This window comes from Anser brachyrhynchus (genome assembly GCF_964034855.1).
Source record: "Anser brachyrhynchus genome assembly, chromosome: 6".
NCBI lineage: Eukaryota > Metazoa > Chordata > Aves > Anseriformes > Anatidae > Anser > Anser brachyrhynchus.
Window position 1 is genome coordinate 22,581,000 of NC_137700.1, and position 19,579 is coordinate 22,600,578.

The 19,579-nt window shown below is 47.8% G+C and overlaps 2 protein-coding genes across 10 annotated transcripts in view; both read right to left on the reverse strand.

The window, feature by feature from the left end:
- Positions 1–3,113: 3,113 nt before the first annotated feature.
- DKK1 (dickkopf WNT signaling pathway inhibitor 1) lies at positions 3,114–5,362 on the reverse strand. Its single transcript, XM_080598507.1, is given in 5 exon segments — positions 3,114–4,438; positions 4,543–4,653; positions 4,744–4,900; positions 5,009–5,095; positions 5,097–5,362. Coding segments are annotated over 5 exon segments (705 nt in total). The 5' UTR covers positions 5,196–5,362; the 3' UTR covers positions 3,114–4,187.
- Positions 5,363–6,370: 1,008 nt separating this feature from the next.
- The window catches only part of PRKG1 (protein kinase cGMP-dependent 1), a 466,811-nt gene continuing 453,602 nt past the window's right edge, over positions 6,371–19,579 (reverse strand). For all 9 annotated transcript variants that reach the window (XM_080598462.1, XM_080598463.1, XM_080598461.1 and 6 more), the window contains 5 exons: positions 17,373–17,536; positions 16,114–16,236; positions 15,953–16,015; positions 14,838–14,904; positions 6,371–10,522 (listed from right to left, as the gene is read on the reverse strand). In XM_080598462.1, the coding sequence (XP_080454588.1) occupies positions 10,424–10,522; positions 14,838–14,904; positions 15,953–16,015; positions 16,114–16,236; positions 17,373–17,536 (516 nt within the window). In that variant the 3' untranslated portion in view covers positions 6,371–10,423. The remainder of the gene's footprint in view (positions 10,523–14,837; positions 14,905–15,952; positions 16,016–16,113; positions 16,237–17,372; positions 17,537–19,579) is intronic.

Genomic DNA, 19,579 nt, shown 5'->3' on the forward strand with positions numbered 1-19,579 from the left:
TATTTTTCACAATTCTGCTGTGTGACATCCTTCTGGAGCCCTCTGGTATTGCCATAGCATCCTGCAACATTTCCCCAGTCTGCTACAGGGAAGGTTTTTCCCCAGATTTATTTGGCCTGACGCTGTATCACATACAGACTTACCACTGGAAATGCAAGCAGAGCCAAAAAAAAAAAAAACCCAAGCCCCAGCATGTGAAGATGCCGTCTATCATCTCCTTCCACCACAAACAATAATTATCTCCTCCCCCTGTTATTCATGACTTATGGACCCCTCCCTCACTGGGTGGTGGGTTAGTAGCTCTGCCCAGAAGTGTCCTCCTGAAGGATCTCAGCTGTCCTCGTCCCCCTCGTCAGGTGTTAATTAGGGACAAAAGTCAGGCACTGGGGGGGAACTCTATACAAAACAGTACATGTTAAAAAAATAGTAATATACATCATTTAGGATTAGCAGGGACATAGTGTATTTATTTGAATAAACAAGTAAAAAAAACTAAAAATTCTGTATTGCCTTACATCCATAAATTCTTCTGCCCACTCGGTCCATTCAGGGCTGTCATGTTTTTGGGCCAAAGTGGGCAGGTTTCAAGGTCTCACCGTGATGCCTATGGGTGGATTTATGGATTTTTGCAACCCTTTCTTACACTGACTACAGGAGGTGTGTGTTCAGTAAGAAACTCACACTGAGTTCATTTAGTTGCATGGGAGCTTAGTTTTAAATTCAGTGTTAAGATTGATAGGAGCAAGAGGAACATGGGCTTGTACTTTAACACTTTGATGAAAAAGGATATTTCTTGTACTCTAAGGTGAAGTAAGTTTCTTTTCAGAACATGGGCAGATTTATTTTTTTTAAAGGTCCACCAGAGGACTCATTTCATGACAAATCACAGCGAAGTTGTGCTGCATCCCATCCTCGCCACTCCACTCCTTCTCATGCAAGATTGAGGCCATTTGCCATTATTGCCACCAGGTGCAGCAGAGAGGGACTTTCTGATGATGCCCTCTGTGAAAGTATCTCCTTGAAATCTGTGTTCACGGCACAGAAAACTGATCTCAGGAAATCCATAGCAGGAAAAGTTGGAAGAGTGAGTCAGTTCCCCATTCACCTCCTTGATGTTGGCACTTATGAAATTTCCCTCGTTTAAAAAAGCCTTTACAAAATTCCAGGGAAGGGACTGAGCTCTCCAGCACAGATTTCAATCTCCTGCCTTAGTCCTGCTGAAGGATTCCTGTGAAAGGCTTAGAGTCCAGTCCTTAGCTTCATTGGGAGTTGAGAAGGGCTCCAAATAAACTCCAGCCTATGCAGGCTTCTGCAATACAACCCCACACTGCTGCTGCAGCTACATGGACCACGGGGCTGAACTGGGCACTTCTTAGGCTCTTAAAAAAGCCTCGTGCATTAAAACACACACACAGAGTGGTTTAGCACTAATGTGCGTGTCTGAAAAATGGGAGATGTGTATTAGATGCTCTTCAGGTGCTCTGGGAAACAAAGCAGAACATTTTCTGAGCACAGGATGGAATTTAACACCTACGGAGCCCCTGTGCTTGCTGCTGGGAGGTGGCCATGCAGACGGGGTCTGAGCTGGGAGGGTGCAGAAGACTTCAGGTCTGACCCTGTCCTTGCCTGCCCCTCCGCGGGAGGCAGGAGGTTGGTGGTGAGATCACTGGGATGCTAAATCTCCTCCTGCACCAAAACCTGCTTAGTTTATTAGTTCTACCCTTAGAATATCCTTTTTCTTTTTTATTGTAATTTTCCACAGTGAATAATTTCATTATTGAGGAGAGGGTCGGGGGAAGCACATCCATGAGGTGCCTCATACAGCAGATACAAGAGAACTGTGCAGGATGTGCTGCAATACCGTGTGCCGCCACGTCCTGTCTTGCTGGGATGAGCTTGAGATTCAAATCTGGGCACAACAGCAAACTCAAGGTTAAGGGATAGATGCAGCCTGTCTTTGCCAAGTCTGATTAATCTATGTTGAACTTCCTATACACTTTTTTTTTTTTGAGGTTGCATGTGGTAATTCAGGCATTTCTGAAATATGGAGCATCTGCCGGTAGGTGGCTGAATACAGGAGGGACCGTGGCGATGCTACCTGTTTATTCCTTGTTGTCCCATACTGGAAATGTAACTGGAAATGTTAGCATCTTTCCTGCTGGCAATGGACATGGGCCACAAGAGCCTTGTGTTTAGCACCAGGCATGCACCTGAGCTGCTCTCCCACCCAACGGAAGCTGAAAACAAAGGAGCAGTGAGCTAGGGCTGGCGGTGCTGAGCGCCAGGTCCAGCTGCATGTGCTGCAGGCAGGGCGTATCCTCAAAATACAGCTGAAAAGACAGCCAAAGGTGGTCTAAATGATGGAAGTGAAGAGGATGTGAAAAATAAAGTAATGGGAAGGATTTGATATACTGTGATTCTGAACCAAAAAGCTGTGTGCTAGGTATTTAATGCATCGTGAGCACATTTATTACTGCCTCCCAGTGTGTCAAAGCCGTATCGGGCTGCCTGGGAGAGAGAGTGCTGTATCTGTAAGGAGAAAAAAACATTAAACCCGGTGATACTATTTTACCATGTTTACTAGGGATAAAATGTGCCACCTCCAGTATCAGAGCTGGACTCATCTGAACAGTCACCCACATGTCTATTCACAGGCAGGTGCTGTCATTGCTCCAGTACCACTGACTGTTACTGGGAGTAATTGTAATTAGTAATAGGAAGTCCGTTATAGAGCAGTGGTTTCTGTTTTTAATAGTGACTATTTTTTAGAAAGTACTCTAGTTATTTATTTTTAAAGCCTGACATGGTGATTAAAGCCCTAAGATAAAGCCTTTGAATTACAGCCTCATGTATCAGGCTGCTTCAAGCTGTGGCTGCAATGCTGGGAAAATCATGTCCTGAGTGTGGCCCCTGCACGCTGCCAGCTCAACTTGTGCCCTCTGCAAACTCTCCTGCAGGACACGGGGCCGTTACACCCTCAAGTGTCCTCCTGTGGGCTGGGATTTGGCTTAGGGCAGCCACAGCTCTGGCCTCAGCCGCTCTGGGGATAGCGGCTGTCCTTGGTGGCTGCAAATCAAGGGGCGCCAGCGCGTTGGTGTGGTTTAAAGAGCACCAGTGAGGGGTGAGAGAGCTGAAGTCTGGTTCATGTTCCACAATCCCATGCACCAGCACAGTCCCAGAGGTCCCCAAATCAGCAGCGTTAACGCTCCAGGTGCTAGCACTGGTGCTCAGGCTGCACATAACAGACCAAAGGGATGCAGCAGGCTTGGAACTCGTGTGCACACAGGGTGCAGTGCCCCTGAAGCCCCTCTTGCACCCTATCTTGGGCACCACTTTGCCACCCAGTTCAGGCCTAGGGAAAAAGCAGTGCCACGCGTTGGGGCTGCGCAGGGGAGACTCAGGCACGGCTGCGCATCCCCAGCACCTCCCTTGGCTGCCACCATCAACAGGATGGTGGCGTTAAGGACTAGAGGGGTTGGCGAACATTCACGCTTGCAGCTTTCCCTCCCACCAAACCATCCCCAAAGGAAGACAACTCATAGCCACAGGCTGCGAGGTGAAGCAAAAAAAAAAACACCAGTTTTTATTGTGCCTGGAGCAGAGAGACCACACGGCTTGGTGCACAGATGGAGATGCTGAGCTCCTGCTCAGCTCGCTGCGGTCGGGGCATGCGGCCCCGCTTGGCGCCAGCGATGCCTCCTTCACTCCCTCCTCGCCCCATGTGAAAACCAGGCAGGAGGCGTCCGCCCCGCTCCCCCCCCCTCTCTCAGGGTTTCTCCCCCCCGTGCCCGGCGTGGGGCCGCCTCTCCCCTCCCGCAGGCGGCTCAGGCAGGCTTTGAAGAACTCGTTTATTGGCTCGCAAACAGGCGGTCGCATCCGTCGAACTCAATTTAAGACCCAGTGTGTACAAAGTCACAGTCACGGCTTGAAGAGCACAAGGCAGCACCCTCGGAATAATCGTTAAAAGTCCCGGCGTATGTACAGCTAAGTGCCACCTCGAGTATTCACAACACAGTAACGTACTGCAATTAGTCACTTAAAAGTAGTTCCCTAGAGAAACAACCTTCCGCTCCGGCTGCGGGCGCAGGAGGGGAGCCCCCCGCAAGCGGGGCCGGAGTCTGTCCCGTCCGTCTGTCCCATCTGTCCGTCCGTCCCATCCATCCGTCCCGTCGGGGGGGGGGGGACGCTCAGTGCCGCTGGCAGGTGTGCAGGCGGGAGGCGTCGGGGGGGCCGTGGTCTCGCTGCAGGCGGCACGCCAGCCCCTCGGCGCACTGGCAGCGCTGGAAGATCTCCAGCCCGTGGGCGCCTTTCCGCCGGTGCCTGGTGCACACCTGCCCCTCCCGCAGCACCGGCTTGCAGATCTTGGACCAGAAGTGGCGGGCGCAGCACAGCCCGGCCGCGCAGTCCGACGAGCGCAGGCAGAAGTCCCCCTCCTCACCTGCGGGGCCGAGCGGGGGTCAGGGCGCTGAGCGCCGTCGGGGGGCTCCGGGGCCCCTCGGGACGCGCCCCCCCCCCCCCCCCGGGGCTCCCCCTTCCTCTTACCTTTGCGGGCGGGCAGCCAGGCGGGCGCGGGCGTCCGTCGGGGCAGCGCCTCGGCGCCGGTCTCGTCCAGCTCGGCGGCGCCGGGAGGGGGCTCGGGGGGCGTGCAGAGCCCTGCGGGAGGCAACGCGGTCAGCCGCGGGGTTCGTCCCCCCCTCCCCTTCCCCTCCTGCCCGCCGCCCCCCGGACCCCGCCGCCCCTCACCGTTGCTGCAGGCCGTGCCCGGGCAGCACATGGCGTCGCGCAGGCAGCGCTTGCGGCGTCTCCGGCAGGCGAGGCAGAGCGGGGCGCCCCCGCCGCGGGCCGCCCCCCCGCAGAACTCGTCGGGGCCGCAGTCCTCGTCCTCGGCGCACGGGAAGGGCTGCGGGCGGCACAGCGGGCTCAGCGGGGACCCCCCGGTAAGAGCGGGGCCGCCGCCGGTGCGGGGTCCCCCCCTGTGCCCCCCCCCCATCCCCGTCCCGGCTCCTACCTGCCGGGTGGCGGCCGGCGGAGGTTTGTTGCTGCCGTCGAAGGGCGCGGCGGCGGCGGCGGGGGCGGCGCTGGCGGCCGCCCCCCCCCTTGATGGCGTTGGAGCTGAGGGCGCCGCCGGGCGCCGCCGCCCGCCCCGCTGGGGCCGCGCAGCTCAGCGCCGCCAGCAGCGCCACCAGCGCCCGCATCGTCCCGTCCCGTGCCGTGCCGTCGGTGCCGTGCCGTGCCGTCGGTGCCGTGCCGTGCCGCTCCGTGCCGTGCCGTCGGTGCCGTCCCGTCGGCGCTGCGGCTCCCGCGGCCCCCGAGCAGCGCTACCTGCCCGCCCCGCCGCCGCCTTTATACCCCGGGGGCTGCCTCCTGCGCCCGCCCCTCGGGGAGGCGGCCGCGGCGGCCGCGGATGGGATTTCAAAGGGCCCCGGGGGGCTGTGCCGATGCCCCCCCCCCCCCCCCGCCCCGCCGCCCCGAGCGCTTCGTCATTGGCCGCCGGCCCGGGAGGGGGATTTCGCAACGACGGGGGCAGCTCCGCGCCCCCCCGAGCACCCCCCTCAGTCCCCCCCCCAGACCCCACCGCCAGATGCGGCCGCGGCTCCACTGTCTGCAGCCTCCCCCCCCGCCCCGTCCCGTCCCCATCCCCGTGCCTGGGAGCCGCCGTGGGGAGCGGAGCCCCCCCCTCAGCCCCCTCACCCCGCTCCTTTGGTCTCCCAGCCCCGCGCCTGCCCGCCCCCCCCCCCCCCCCCCCCCCGGCCCAGCTCCCTTCCTGGCGCCAGCGCAGCTCTGCAGGAAGCTGCAGAGAGCCGGGATGGGGGGAAGAGGAGCCCGCCCCGTCGGGCCCCCCCCGTGCACTCGCCTGACCCCAGCCCGGAGAAGCGGGGCCGGGGGGGGGGGGCGGGGGGGTCGTCTCTGGGCTCCCTTTGATGCGCGGAGATCAAAGGGGGGAGCCCAAGGGGGACCCCCCCGACCCCCCCAGCTCCCTCGCACCCCCCCGTCGGGGCGCCCCGCACCGCGGCGCCCCCTGGCGGCCCCTCCAGCGCCTCTGCGTGGAGGTCGGGGTTAATTGGAGAGGCTTAATTGGCTTGTCGGGTCGGGCCGGTACCTGCCTTAGGTATGGCCCCAAAGCCCCACCGCAAGTAAATGTGTCCGTGTCCCGCCTCCCCCCCCCCCCCCCCGCCCCCCCGCCCATTTGCCGTCGCATCTCGGCTCCTCGGCAGAAAACCCGGAGGGGGATACGAGCCCAGCAGCGGGCTGTAGGCGTCGTGCAACGTTTTGTTTGGCTCTCCCCTCCTGCGTGTCGTCGTAAACCTGAGCAAAAAGTCCGCCTGAGCAGCAGAACTCTCCCAACTGAAGAAAGACAGCAACACGCTGCTCAAAAGTAATTATTTTTATTTCAACTCTATAAAGTATACAACAGGCACTCGGCAATTACAGCTGCAGGGAAAATACAGAGCAAAACAAAAGCAGTTAAGTTCATGAAAAAAAGTTCTTAAATCTACATCAAAAGAGTGCAACTGGTCGACGACCATCGGATGACAGACAATTTTCTGACGAACAAGAAAACTCTTTTATGTAGAATCCATTGTAAGAAGAAAACCGGAGAAATCAGATTACAAAAAATAAAGGACCAGTGTAAAAACAGCGTAAATCGGACTCAGGACGACAGGCAACTCCACACAAAATTTCCCTTTTGCCCGTAGAGCCTGAGGCTGGCCAAGTCCCGGCTTGATGCCTGGCGGCTCAGAGAAAAGGCATCGCTCCCAGGCCGGCTGTGGGGCAGCGCCGGGGCCTTGCCTCCGTGATGGGCTGCATGGGGGGCTGACGGGAAGCATGGATCCTGCTCGGTCGAGGGGCTCAAACGAGCTACTGCGGCATTTCTTGGGGGGCACCCGGTCTCGCCTCAGAGACGCGAGTTGCACGTGGTGGCAATTCACCTTTAGCCGCTCATTGCTTTTTGGGGCGGAACATTTGTCGTGGCTTTTATAAAAGACGGTACGCTGGAGCCGGACTGCACTATGGGCTGGATCTGCACAGCTTAGCGAAACAGGAATACCTGTATACAGACTGATAGGATGTCATATATTAATTTGACCCGCACATACATTTATACATTTCACAGAAATGACTCTGTATCTCATTAACAGATACACAGCTCTGGTACATTTAACAGAAATAAGAGAACGACTTCATCATTTCTGTAATTCATCAATATTATATAATAAAGGCTTATAAATTGTTAGCAGAAAGAACTGTAAAACGCAGCAAGCTAAGAAAGGACAACATTTTGAGGTGTGTTTGTCTTTGTCATGCAGCATAACACCAAATTTGTATTTTTTATAGGATGCCATGGATTTAAGGCACTTGCAACAATGCCAGATAGCTAGTCATGTTCTAAACCTATGGGACAGATGAGTAACAGTACAGTCGACATAAAGTTTAATAATACTGACAATTATGACATTAATTCAAGTCTACTTCGATCTAAAAACATTACATTACAAATAAGAAAATGAAGTAGTAATGCCATGGAACTCTAAATAAAAAGTTATATGTGTACCACAAAATATCAACACGAAAATACCTATTTACATAAATATTTGCTTGTGGTCCTGTTGTTAAATAAGAGTTTGCTATGGATAATGCAGCACTGTAAGAAGCTACAGATCTTCTGTATCTTATGACACCAATCCTAATACGCTTGTTTTAAATACGGCAGCTGATTTCCCCCTGCGCAAATACACCGTTGTCCAATATATTAAAAAAGGAGACAAAGAAAAGACAGTAAGTGGAAACACAGAGGCAATCAGTTGTTGTGAATATATATATATATTATGCAACTCAAATATATTACTTATAAATGAAGGAGTCTATAATATACATATGCTAAGTATGTCGTTTAAAGGATGCTTAGTAGAAGTGATGGAAGTCGAGTGAGGTGTTTGATGCTGAAACAAATTTATATTCAGTACAGTGCATGCCACACGATGCAGGTCTTGCGGTGCATGGCACAAGGAAAAACGGATAGGAAGAAAGAAAATAACTCATCAGCCCATTTTAAAACATTCTTCCCATAACGTTTCTGGGTTGCCCCCAAGGGGTCGTGATGCTCCTGGCAACCCTTTGCTCGACAGATAGCTGAATCTCAGCTACTCACTGTGACTGTATTGAGACAAACTCCTCTGTATGTACTTCTGTAGAAAGCCAACAAATGCAACGAGTTTTGTCCTCCAAGGTAGCCACAGCATCAAGTGAAAAAACAGGGGGACGTGAATAACAAACTCAGCTTTCATGCAGCAGGCGCATGACTGCTTGTTTGCTCGGATGACTGGTGACTGTTTTAGCCCTAGTGTTCAGCGTTTGCTTTCAGTCCTTTGGATTGAAAACTAAGTATTTGCTCTGCACGAGTGATTCCTGGTAGGCGTAGTTACTGTCTTTTCCCTACGGTTTTCAAGGCAAACAAATTTTAATATGGTGCTGCATGGGACGGATGAGCAGCAGAAATAACCTGAAGTTATTGTGCGGATGACGTTGCCTCGCCTTTCTGCATAACTATGGAGAAAATTCAGCAGAATAGACTGGGTTTGAAGGGGTCTGCGGTGACCGAGCTCTTTAGGTTGCTGGCAAGCAGCAGACATTGTTGATGCTGTCAAAGAAGTGGAGGAAACATCTTTTTCGTATGTTCTATTAAGACTATGGAAGTCACTTCCATTAGGAACACAGAAAAGATTTAGCGTTGGAGAAATAATTTTTTACCATTAAAGCATATGTTTTCTGCACACTATGCAAAAATGGTCAGCAAAAGTTGATCTTTTGACTTCCAGGATATGTAACCGCTCTTGACAACTCTGAGATGAAATGGGGCAGCATTTGCTAATTTGGGGCAGGGTCTGTTAGAAAGCTGACGTTTCTTGTTGGTACGACGGGATAAACTTTTAGACCCGTGTACAATGCAACGAGTAGGCATACAGGACAGTATTGCCTTCTTATGTCTGTATAAACCAGAAGAGACTTCGCTAGAGCAAAGGAAAAGCAGTGGAAGTCAGGGGAAGAAAAGCATGCATGCACCAACATCCTTCTCCCTGGCTTTTTTTTCATACAAGCTGACCCAGCTCTGGCCATCCCCATGCCTTAAATGTGGTCACCGGGGTCTTGGTACGCTGGCGATAAGGTAGACCGGTAACTCTTACAAAACAAACCCACACGAAATATCAGATTTCCGCTAAATTCCACTGACTTTTCTGTAGAGCTCCTTCCAACTTAGTTTGCTGAGACGTTAGGATTACATTTTTATAGGCAATATTAAAAACAGAGCCAGCAAACTGGCCCTCCATCACATTTTATATTCTTTTAATTAGCTTTGTAATAAACATGGAAGAGATGCAGACACGGAGATGTAAACTCATCTGTTCTAAGAGCATGATGGAGAATGATGCCTCTTGCTACATATTTCTGAAATGGTGGTTGACTGAATAGGTATATTCACAGATGAAGGATGTACGTAGCACCTATAAAGTACATTACGGGTCTTATATTTTCCCTTTGGGTTCTAAAAAGGTAAAAGTTAAGCTTAGTTTTATGTCTAATAGCTAATCAGTAAGACCAGTTGGCTGCTGTCGCTTTATTATAGGACCATTATTTAAGCACTATTTTATAAGTAAAATGGGTAATTTTATGATTTCTTTCCATGCATTTATGTTTTTGTACCAAAGGAAAGGAAAAAAGGAAACATCGTGTTACGTTATGTTCTCAGCTGTATGAGAGAAGCGACCCATATCTGCCTTAACAGGATCTAGAGCAGTTGTGCTTTTGTTTTACCAGATTAAATAAAAATTCTCCGAAAGAAAGAGGAAAAGTAACATTCATTCTTGTCATGAACACTGCTTGGAAAGAAAACGGACAAATTTTACCACTGCTGCGACATGAACTCTTCGATCAGTACCGTTGCTGTCCTCCTTTGTTCCTACACTGGCCAACAGCAGAAGACCTACCCAGTTTGGAGTGTGGGAGAAGCCCAGATCCTGTACTGTATTTACCTACAGCACTTAATAAATTACTATTGATCCTACTGGTAAAGCCAGTACCTTGCAGCTAGAATGAAGTGTGTTTTACACTACGTATCTTTCAACTTTTGTAATTAGAGCGTAGCAAGATCATTGCAGTGATAGAAAACATGTTTCTTTACTGGTGAAAGGCTTTGCGTCAGGACCACCATGTCAACTGCTATATTAAGTTTGAACATAAAACATGAAGAGCACTATTGTCATCTAAGCAATAAGTCCTAATGCCACTGTAGTTACTGTAGCAGCATCAATCAAGGCATCATGGTGACCCCGAGCACGAATCCTCCCCAGTTCTTTCGGTTTCGCTGGCAGCCATGTCCCAGGAAGCTGTCTTCAGCAAGGCAGAAGCAGGTAAGAGAAATACATTAAAAATCTATGTCCCATCCTGAGTTGTCGTCAGGGGGTGGTTCATCACTGTCCTCAGGGAAGCTGTCAAAATTGCTTGTGTCTGTTGGAGATGCAACCTGTGGAAAGAACAGAGTGACAAGATGGGGACCATCATCAGAGCTGTTTTTTGGACCTCTACAGACCTCTTCACCTCACAATGATGATCATGCCGAAGAATTCAGTGGGCATTTTTTTTTTTTTGGTTCTTTTTATTTACTCTAGTCCCAGGGATATAGCTATGGTGCTGGTCAGAAAATGCTAACTGCAGCAAGCAAGGTGTGGCAGTAGAGAAGTTTTGCATTCAACAACTTTTTGCTGAATCCCAGGAGGACTTTCCACAAAATCCCCACTGGTTTTGTACTGTCTCTAAAGACCCAGGCCCTCTAGCGCTCTGCCTCAAGGTGAATTTTTCCACCCATTGGAATAAAGTTGGCAGAAAAGACTTGAAAAAGCCCCATGTTCCAGGAGCACCTTTCTTCCCCAAAGCCCAAGATTTCCAATTTATGGCTTCAGGATCCTGAATCTGAGGTTGTCAGCTGGGCCTCTGGTGCCTTCTAGCTTCCTGACAAGTATTCCACTGCCTACAGAGCCAACCAGACAAACCGATATTCCTAGGATGTTTCTGAATTTCCAATGATCAATTTTGACACAAACAACTTTGTTCTAAGCTACAGTGCAAACAACCATGACCACTTACAAGGAAGCAGAGAGCCTGAGTTTCAGCTAAGGTTTGTGAAGGCCAAGTAGAATTACTTTTTAGGAAATAATGTCATTTAAAAGCTACTGTAACTAGATGGTTTCTATTTTTTTTTTTGCTTCATGAAGATAATTGAAACTTTCTTATAATGAGACCTTGGTACATCCAAAGCAATTGAAATAAATGAAACAATGCAAAAAGAGACCAGCAGTTCCCTACAGGCCAAAATAATCAGGGTCATACTGAAGGAGTACGTTGAGCTGTAAAGTAGCCAGTGCAGACTGGAGAGGACAGCACTTGCTGTAGCAGTACTGCGTAGGAAATGCTTGCCATATTTTTTTTCCAACCTACAGTCCAGGAGACATATTTGATGCTGGATAACTGCTCAGCTGCATCAGAATTTACCCATGGCTGATAATGTCTTGGGGAAGAATCAAACTCCTTGCATACTCAACTCACTGTGAAAAAAAAAAGAACACTTTATACTGGATTTGGTATTTTTTTTATTTTTTTTGAGTTACCTGGGTCTGCTTACTTTGTTGAGTTGGAGAACCTTCATCTTTAGGGTCCTCACCCCTGGTGGGCTCTGAGTTTGCTTTCCTTCATGGCCCTTGTGCTGGACCCTGTCTCTCTTTTTCTCTCAGCCCACCCCTATGCGAGTTCTCCCTTTGGGAGAAGAACTGAGGGATGTATGCACAAGATAACAGCCACCAAAGCAGAAGAGATGCAGCTGGTGTGGCCATTCACAACTTACGCGCATGACCTGTAGCTTCTTGCAAAAACCCCTCAGCAGTGACGCAGAATGCATAAGTGGACTGCATGGGGTGAAAGCATCTGTGGAGCTCCCCTGGGTTCCTCTGCAGATGTCTACACTGAGAGCATCTGGCAGAGCTGGCACAGTCATTTGAACTAGGTGAAACTTTATGGGAATTAAGTCCTGTTTTTGGAGATGGGTTCTATTTTGCCTTCATCTGACAAAATAAAAAGGCTGAGTATATCCAAGACAATTGTAGAGTGTTTTTTTTTTTCTTAGAAGAAATATGATCTAGAGAGAAAGGCTGCATGACTGCATGAATTGTCACTCTGCTAACTGATATTATGTGTTGCTACTGCTGTTGGGCATGACTCTCCACAGCTCCGTGTCACCCGTATGTGGCCTGCGGTCCTTCATGATCAGAGAAATGGGAACAAAAGTATTTCTCAATGCCCTCTCCAGCCAAGAAGGGATACTCCAGATATATCTCTTGTCCAACCCAGAGGGTAAAGCGCAAACATTGGTATCATCTGCCTGGTCACTTGCCAGCGTAAGAGCTTGTGATGAATTATGGTGAAGAGATCTGCATGTCTTTGTCAAAAACAAGAGCCATGATGCAAGACAGCACATCTTTGGAAGAGTCAAGAAGGAGTAACTTTTCAGGACAGCTTCCATCACAGATTTTTAATCTGTGGTATCAAAGCTCAGCTGCTCCCCGAAGCAATGTTCTAGCAGCAGATCTACCCTAAAATCCTGTGGATCGAGGGCTAAGGAGTAGGTTTTGATTGTCTCAGTGGTAGTACACAACTGTTGATGAGTGTTAAAGAGCTGTGAAAGGCCTATTTCTGAAAACAAAACAAAAGCTAGTCTCTATGTTTAGCCCTTCTGGCTCCTTTCCAGCTAGGGAGGAGAGGTGCAATGACTGAAGGAAAAACTAATTTCTTCCCCTAGAGCTACATAATTTTGGTCACTTTGCAGATACGGCCATTACTGAGAGTTGGGTCTTCTGCCAAAGCAACTGAGCTCATTGAGGAAAACAAGACTGACAAAACAGGACGGACAGCTTCAGGGTTGAAAAACTGTCAGCGAGGTTCACTAGTTAATGGAGGCACATTTTGTAGAGGATATCAAGAGTATGTCCAGAAAAGATATTCGTCCTAAGAATTCTATAAAGAAGAGTTGTGCTGCTTTGGGACTGGGGCAGTGTAGGGCTGTCGGCACTGATAAGTTGCCCTGGAAGAATGGTTGAGTCTTCAGAAGAGGGAAGGATGCTCCTGTCTTATTTTGGACAGCCCTGATGGTGGTCAAAGAGATCACCAAAGGGATGGTGGTGTGCTGGCAGCAGATCACTTTTGGGACCATTGCAGACATGTCCCTGGTAGGATGGCACCAGACCCAGGAATATACATCCCAATGATGCCAAGAAAGACCCTTTCCTGATACCGTGTTGGACCTTTGTGAAAAAGCTGAAGAAGCGTGACCTGTGCAAAACAGGCTAGAGAATGGCCTCTGAGCAATGCCAAAAAGAGTAGAAACAATTTCTGGTGGTAGAGCAATGTCATGGAGAAATTCATGCCCGTAGAGAGTAGATATTATTGAAGTCACTGCTGTGGGTTGTTCTATCTGAGGGTTAGATATGCTGGTGCTGATACATATATTGGGTAAAAGCAGTATTGCAAATGCTCTTGCTAACTAAAAAATCCACTAAAAAAATAGAAAAAAATATTTGGGCATTTTCATCTACACTGGCATCCTGCAGAGAGCACAGGCAAACCAGGAATTGAAACTGGACATAAAGGAGTAAACTTGATTTCACTGACTTAAAATATGGTGAACAAGTTAACAGTTATTGGAAAATTAATAGCTATTAAAATCAGCTTAACAGAAAAAAGAACACGCAATTTTGATTTACAAAATATTTACAAGCTGTTTGGTGATCCTGCTTTAGGCAAACATTTACAAAGTCCTGATTTCTCCTGCTGCCTGTGACTGACTTCTGTAGTCCATAGGGCAAAAGGGGGACACAAAACCTCCTTGCTCTTTCATAGCCGTTAAGAAAACTTTGGGATGGCAGATTCAGCCCCGGAGCTGTGCCTGCTGTTGCTGCAGGAGGTACAGGACCACAGACAGACTGAGCAAAGGGGTGCAATTAAATACGATTGCTAATGTCATTCTCTCACTGATCCATTGGGAGAGGCACGGAGAGAAAGGGATTAAACTGAAACAAGGAGGAGAGGCTGCCGAACAGAAGGGGCCAAGGTAATTTCTATCAGCTAATCCTGTTTGGTTTCTCTTTGCAGCAGGCTTTGTGGGTAAAGAGCTCACAAAGACATCAAAGGAAGAGCTTTGCTGCAAAGGAAAATGAGTAGAGCTGTCCCTCCGAGTCTGCTCCCAGTTAAACATAAACTAGTCAGTAACAGGGCTTTTCATGTAAGACACGGATGCAGGAAAAAAGGGTAAAAAGCACAAAAGAAAAGACAGAAGGAAAGGTTAATGCAAAAGAAAGGGAGATGGCATACAAATCCCACTTGCCCATCAAAAACAGGAATAAAGGAGAAAGAAAGAGGACACATCTGAGAAAAGGGGTGAAAGTAGCAGCTCTCTGCTGGAATGTGAAAAGTACATGAAGAAAAAAATGCAGCAGGTGAAAAAGAGAAGAAAACATAATAGTGAGTGATTCTGCCTGGGCAGCAAAGAGCATTTCATCACAGTCATGCCCTAAATGACTTCCACTGGAAGAGAATGCCAGGAGATGAAGTATAGATGAAAACGTCCCTAAATGGACTTTTTATATAGGGTTTTGCTCAATTTTGTTCTCTGACCAGCATATTCAGATGAAATAAAGCACATGCTAACTATAGTGTATTAGTGCCTGAAACTCACAAAATTCATGTTAAAGAGACAATTGCTTGGGAAAGAGAAATGAAGTAGTAAAACTTACACTTGGTATTATAGGAGGTGTCAGTGTCCCTTTTCGTAACCCTTCCCAGTTAAAGCCTTCAAACCATCTAGAAAGGAGAGAATAATAAAGCATGTCGGGAAGTTAGACATATGGCTAAAATATCACAAAATGAAATTTAAATTGCTTAAACAGTGCGTTTTAACTCCTGCAGACATGTTCTTCAAATGGTCTAATTAACCTTAATTATTTTTCCTGTCATGTTTATATACGCTTTCTCGGCTGAAAATGGATTGTGTGTCACAACCCAGTGGTGATACCATGGCAAGTACAAGTTACAAATGCTCAGAAGAAAACTGTTCCTCACTGCAGGTGTCCTGGCATCTGCTCTTTCCTTCCTATATGGCCAGTCCGTGCCATATGAGACCCCTAATGTCCTTGCTTTGTATGAGATTGGATGCTCCAGCCTGCACAGGGATGCTCTCTTCCTGGTTTGGGCACCTCAGGTTTTCTTGGGCTAAGGCAGCTCAGGCAGAAGGGTGAGCCCTGAGCTGAGCTCACCCTCAAAATGTCCCTCCAATGCATTTGTATTGCTTTGGGGATGGGAGCAGAGAAGGACGAGCACAGATGGAAGAGGTAACCTGCCTCTGCGGTGGTCCCTAACTTGTTTTTTTTTCCTCTCAAGCAGTGTGGAAACTCTTCAGTAAATTTCTGTAGCAAAACAGAGCTTATGTAACATCACTTAAGAACTCTCTCCCATCGGATCAAAAGGTTTGATGAATTAACATTCTGGGTAGAGAGAAAGTTTGCTGGGGGTGGAGGGGAGAGAAATGGAGGAAAACCTTGGAAAATGATTCTGCAAACCAGAGAAATCCAAGCAGGCAGTGGCTGAGTTGGATTGTTTCCAAATGCTCTTCTGCATTCGAGTAATTACAGTGTAATGGTCAACGTGCAATGTGTTTTGGTCATAGGCAAGGCTAGAAACGATACCAAAACACAGGAAAAAAACATCCAACGCAAACTCAATTACAATTTAAAACATACTTGAAGGGAAAGGCCAAAGGATTTTAAGAAAAGTGAGTCTGGCAGAAAATGGAAGTGTTTGAAATGCATGTTTCTGTGGGTTCAAATGGTGGATGGCTGGGGAATACACTTACTTGTGCTTTTGGATATCTTTCACTCCGTTTTTCAAGTTCCCTAATCTTTCTGATGGATTGTCCCTATAAAATGAATAACAAATTAGGTTACTTTCTTAATCCTTCTGAACAACTCATTTCTTTGCAAATAAGAGAGAGGTGATTATATTTTATGCATTTACCTGCATAGTTTTTTAATTAAATTAGCAGCATTTTTGGCAATCTTCTTTGGAAATTCGATCATGTCAATTCCCCTTAATATGATATTATAGGTCTTCATGGGGTCTGGGCCTGAGAAAGGGGGACTTCAGAGGGGAGAGAAAAAAAATGTTAAAAGTTTGTCTTTAAAATAGCATTAAAGATTGATAAAAAACAAAACAACAACAACAACTACCAAGCAAAACAGAGTACTCTACTGTGAAATGAGGAAAGGTAGGTGACAAATAGGAATGGTTTGCTTTGTATGATCTTAACCAATTCTCAGCCAAAGTGCTTTAATGGTGTCGGAATTTAAGTGATGCTGGCTGGAAGAAAGTACCTACGAGCAAAGTAATGTTTTCTGGGGCAGCACATGCCAAATCTTGTTTCCATGAAGACCCATGTCCCAGCAGCCTGGGGAACAAGGGTCCTAGATTTGCTCACTGGCTTATTCTCAATTTGATGTTGTGACATGCTTTCAGTGGGGATTAAGGCTTCCATTGGTTTAACGGAACAGGGACAAGTTCACTGAAGAACAGCAGTATGTGAACAAAGAGCCCCTAAAGGCAGATGCTACAATTTGCTTGCTTTGGGCTGAACTACCAGGCATGTGCTCCTGCAAGGTGGCAAGACGTGAGGTCCCAAACACAAAATAGGCTTCCACTGTCTTGGGTCCATCCCCAGAGCTGCTATGCAGCTTTAGGTGATGGATCTTTTTCACACTCTTTGTATCTTTGGTGGATGAGGTGAAGAAGTGCAAGGAAGCCAAAACTGTCAAAATATGCAGTAATGTATGCATTCAACTTTTGCATCTAAACTAAATAAGGGAAAGGGTGGATATAGGGTCTCAGGCTCTCATAGTGTCAACTCTACCTCCTCCTTTTCAGATGTGCAGCATCCCACTACTGCATCTCCTCAGCTGAATTACAAACCCTTTCCCTGCCATGTTCAGCTCATTCTCGGTTTACAGGAGCCTGGGGACAAAAATGAGGGTGGAGTTCTGGTGACATGTCACAGCATTTCCTAAAAAGCCTGTTCATATCTTGCCATTTGAGAGATCTGCATGGAAACTGTGATTTAAAATGGAAAACTAATTATTAGGTTCAGCAGCACAATGTTCAGGCTTCACTGTGCCATTACAGCACATGCCTGCCCTGAATCTTCCCCGTCATCTAATCAGGGTGACAATGGCAGAAATATTCGGATCTCTTTTCGGCAGCTGCGCCAGCTCTGATGCCCATACCTGCCAGTCAGGAGTTCATACATTAGGATTCCCAGTGACCAGTAGTCTGCTGAAATGTCATGACCTTTGTTCAGGATGATCTCGGGGGCTACGTACTCTGGAGTTCCACAAAAAGTCCATGTTTTCTTTCCAAATCCTATTTTCTTTGCGAAGCCAAAATCAACCTGTGAAAGGAGGAGAATAGCATCAGGGCAGAGCAAGAGAGGGAATTTCAGCCATGCACTCGGTTCCTCTTGAAGTGAAGCAATGCAGAAAGAAGATTTCCTTATGGGAATATTATTGCAATGAAAACATCGTGGGTTGTTCAAGAACCAGACAACTGCAGTGATCTTTTTGCTGATTTACCCTTCATAATGCAAAAAAGAAGATTCTTGTGAGAGAAGAAGAACAAATGCCAACACTGAGCATTTCTTGGAACATGTAACTTCACATCATTTGCAGATCAAGTTGTTTTGTTGTTGTTGTTGTTGTTTTAAAGTCCTAGCTTTTACCTGAGCAAGAGCTATTCAGGCTAAATACAAGATCATGACAGCATCTGCTGAGAAGTTCAGATTTCTATTCCAATCCAAAGAGTGTTGTAATAACAATTTATTTGAAAATGATGCAACATGCTGGTGGGATCACAAGCCTTGATGTACCCTTATAGCAGTACCCCTGTGGCACACCAGAGCATGCTACAGGCAGTTGTGGAAAATGAGACTACACAGGGAACCAAAGCTGTTCTTTGGGGCCTGAGCAGAGCTCAGGCTAATAGGCTTAGTGTATTTTTAGCTCTGCCCTCCCCTGCCTCGGTGCTGTGCTTGCCCAGAGCTGTGGTCTGTAGCACACTCTGCTGTCCCTTGATGGCTGTGAAATGCTCCTACACCTTCCTCCACTAGTCAGGGACAGCACATCAGTATTGCCATCCTGAATGGTCACAAACCCACAAGAAGGATCAGTCATGCTGTGGAATCTGTGATACTTCCTGTGCTACCAAAGATGGGTCCAAGGAGATCAAAATGTCTAAGGAGCTGGGGGCCGGTGGTGGGAACAGCAGACCCTGGTCCAGATCCTACTCGGGTGGAGAGAAGGACAGTCTGGCACCTAATCTACCTCCATCATCTGACACCTTGCTGGAACCCTCAGCTTCAGTGAAATGCTGTAGAGGATTTATTCTTCTGTTATTCATTAAACTTAGTATCATGGTGACACATGGTGGCTGCCACAAGGCTGTAAAGGCCCATAATGGTGATGGTCTGACTTACCACTCCCAAAGACTGACATCCTCTCCCTGACTGACTGACTCCCAGGTTTCCCTTCTCAAAGGCAGGGAAGAGTCCCCCATCCAGGAGACAGAGATGTTGCCCCATTGTGAGCCTCATGGATGGAGTCAGCCCCTCTTGGACACAGCTCTTTTAGGGTTGTGTCATCCCATCCTTCACTGATGGTTTCCCAAGTGCCCAGATCCCCATTAATTAGAAAGAGGGGTTCCCCAAAAGGGGTGGGACAGCACCTCCTACCAAGGACAGTCTTTCTTTTCTTCTCCCCTCTCCATGGGTTCACAGAGACTTTTTCAGTCTTCAGACTTTCTGAGTGTACTTTATTTGCAGGACACCTCTACATTGATTTTTGATTCAAAAAAACAATATACATGAACAGTTCAATACAGTGAAATCCATCAGCAACACTTTAATGTGGGGAGTGGAGATCTAACACAGGTGCTCTCATCCTGGTTTGAGGAGGTGGATGTTGTAGAAGGACAGCACTGAGGAGCACCATGACACTCTGGGAAGAGCAGGTTCAGGGAGAGCCTTCAAGAGTCACTTCAGAGGAGTTGGCACAGATCAGTCAGGTTTGTCATCAGTGCTAAAGCACAAGTGGCTTTAGCCACTTAAAAGTGTCTGCTACTACCCAGAATGGCAGTACACAGGACATGGATACAATTTGATTATGCACGTTTTTCCTGATAGATAATGAAAAGAATACAAAGCTGAAGGACAAAGAGCATGCAGGGACTCCTACAGAAATGGTGCTAATGATGCAATATGTGAATTGCTACAATGAACAAATGTAACCTCTTCCATGAAAAGTTATAACTTGCAGACATTATAATGCTACCAAAAGTAAAGACAAACCAAATTCCAATCCCCTTGCTAAAGCAAGAAGCTGAATCAGCTACAGTTCAGCAACAGAGCCTGACGATCCAGAGCAATTAAAAATAATAATTT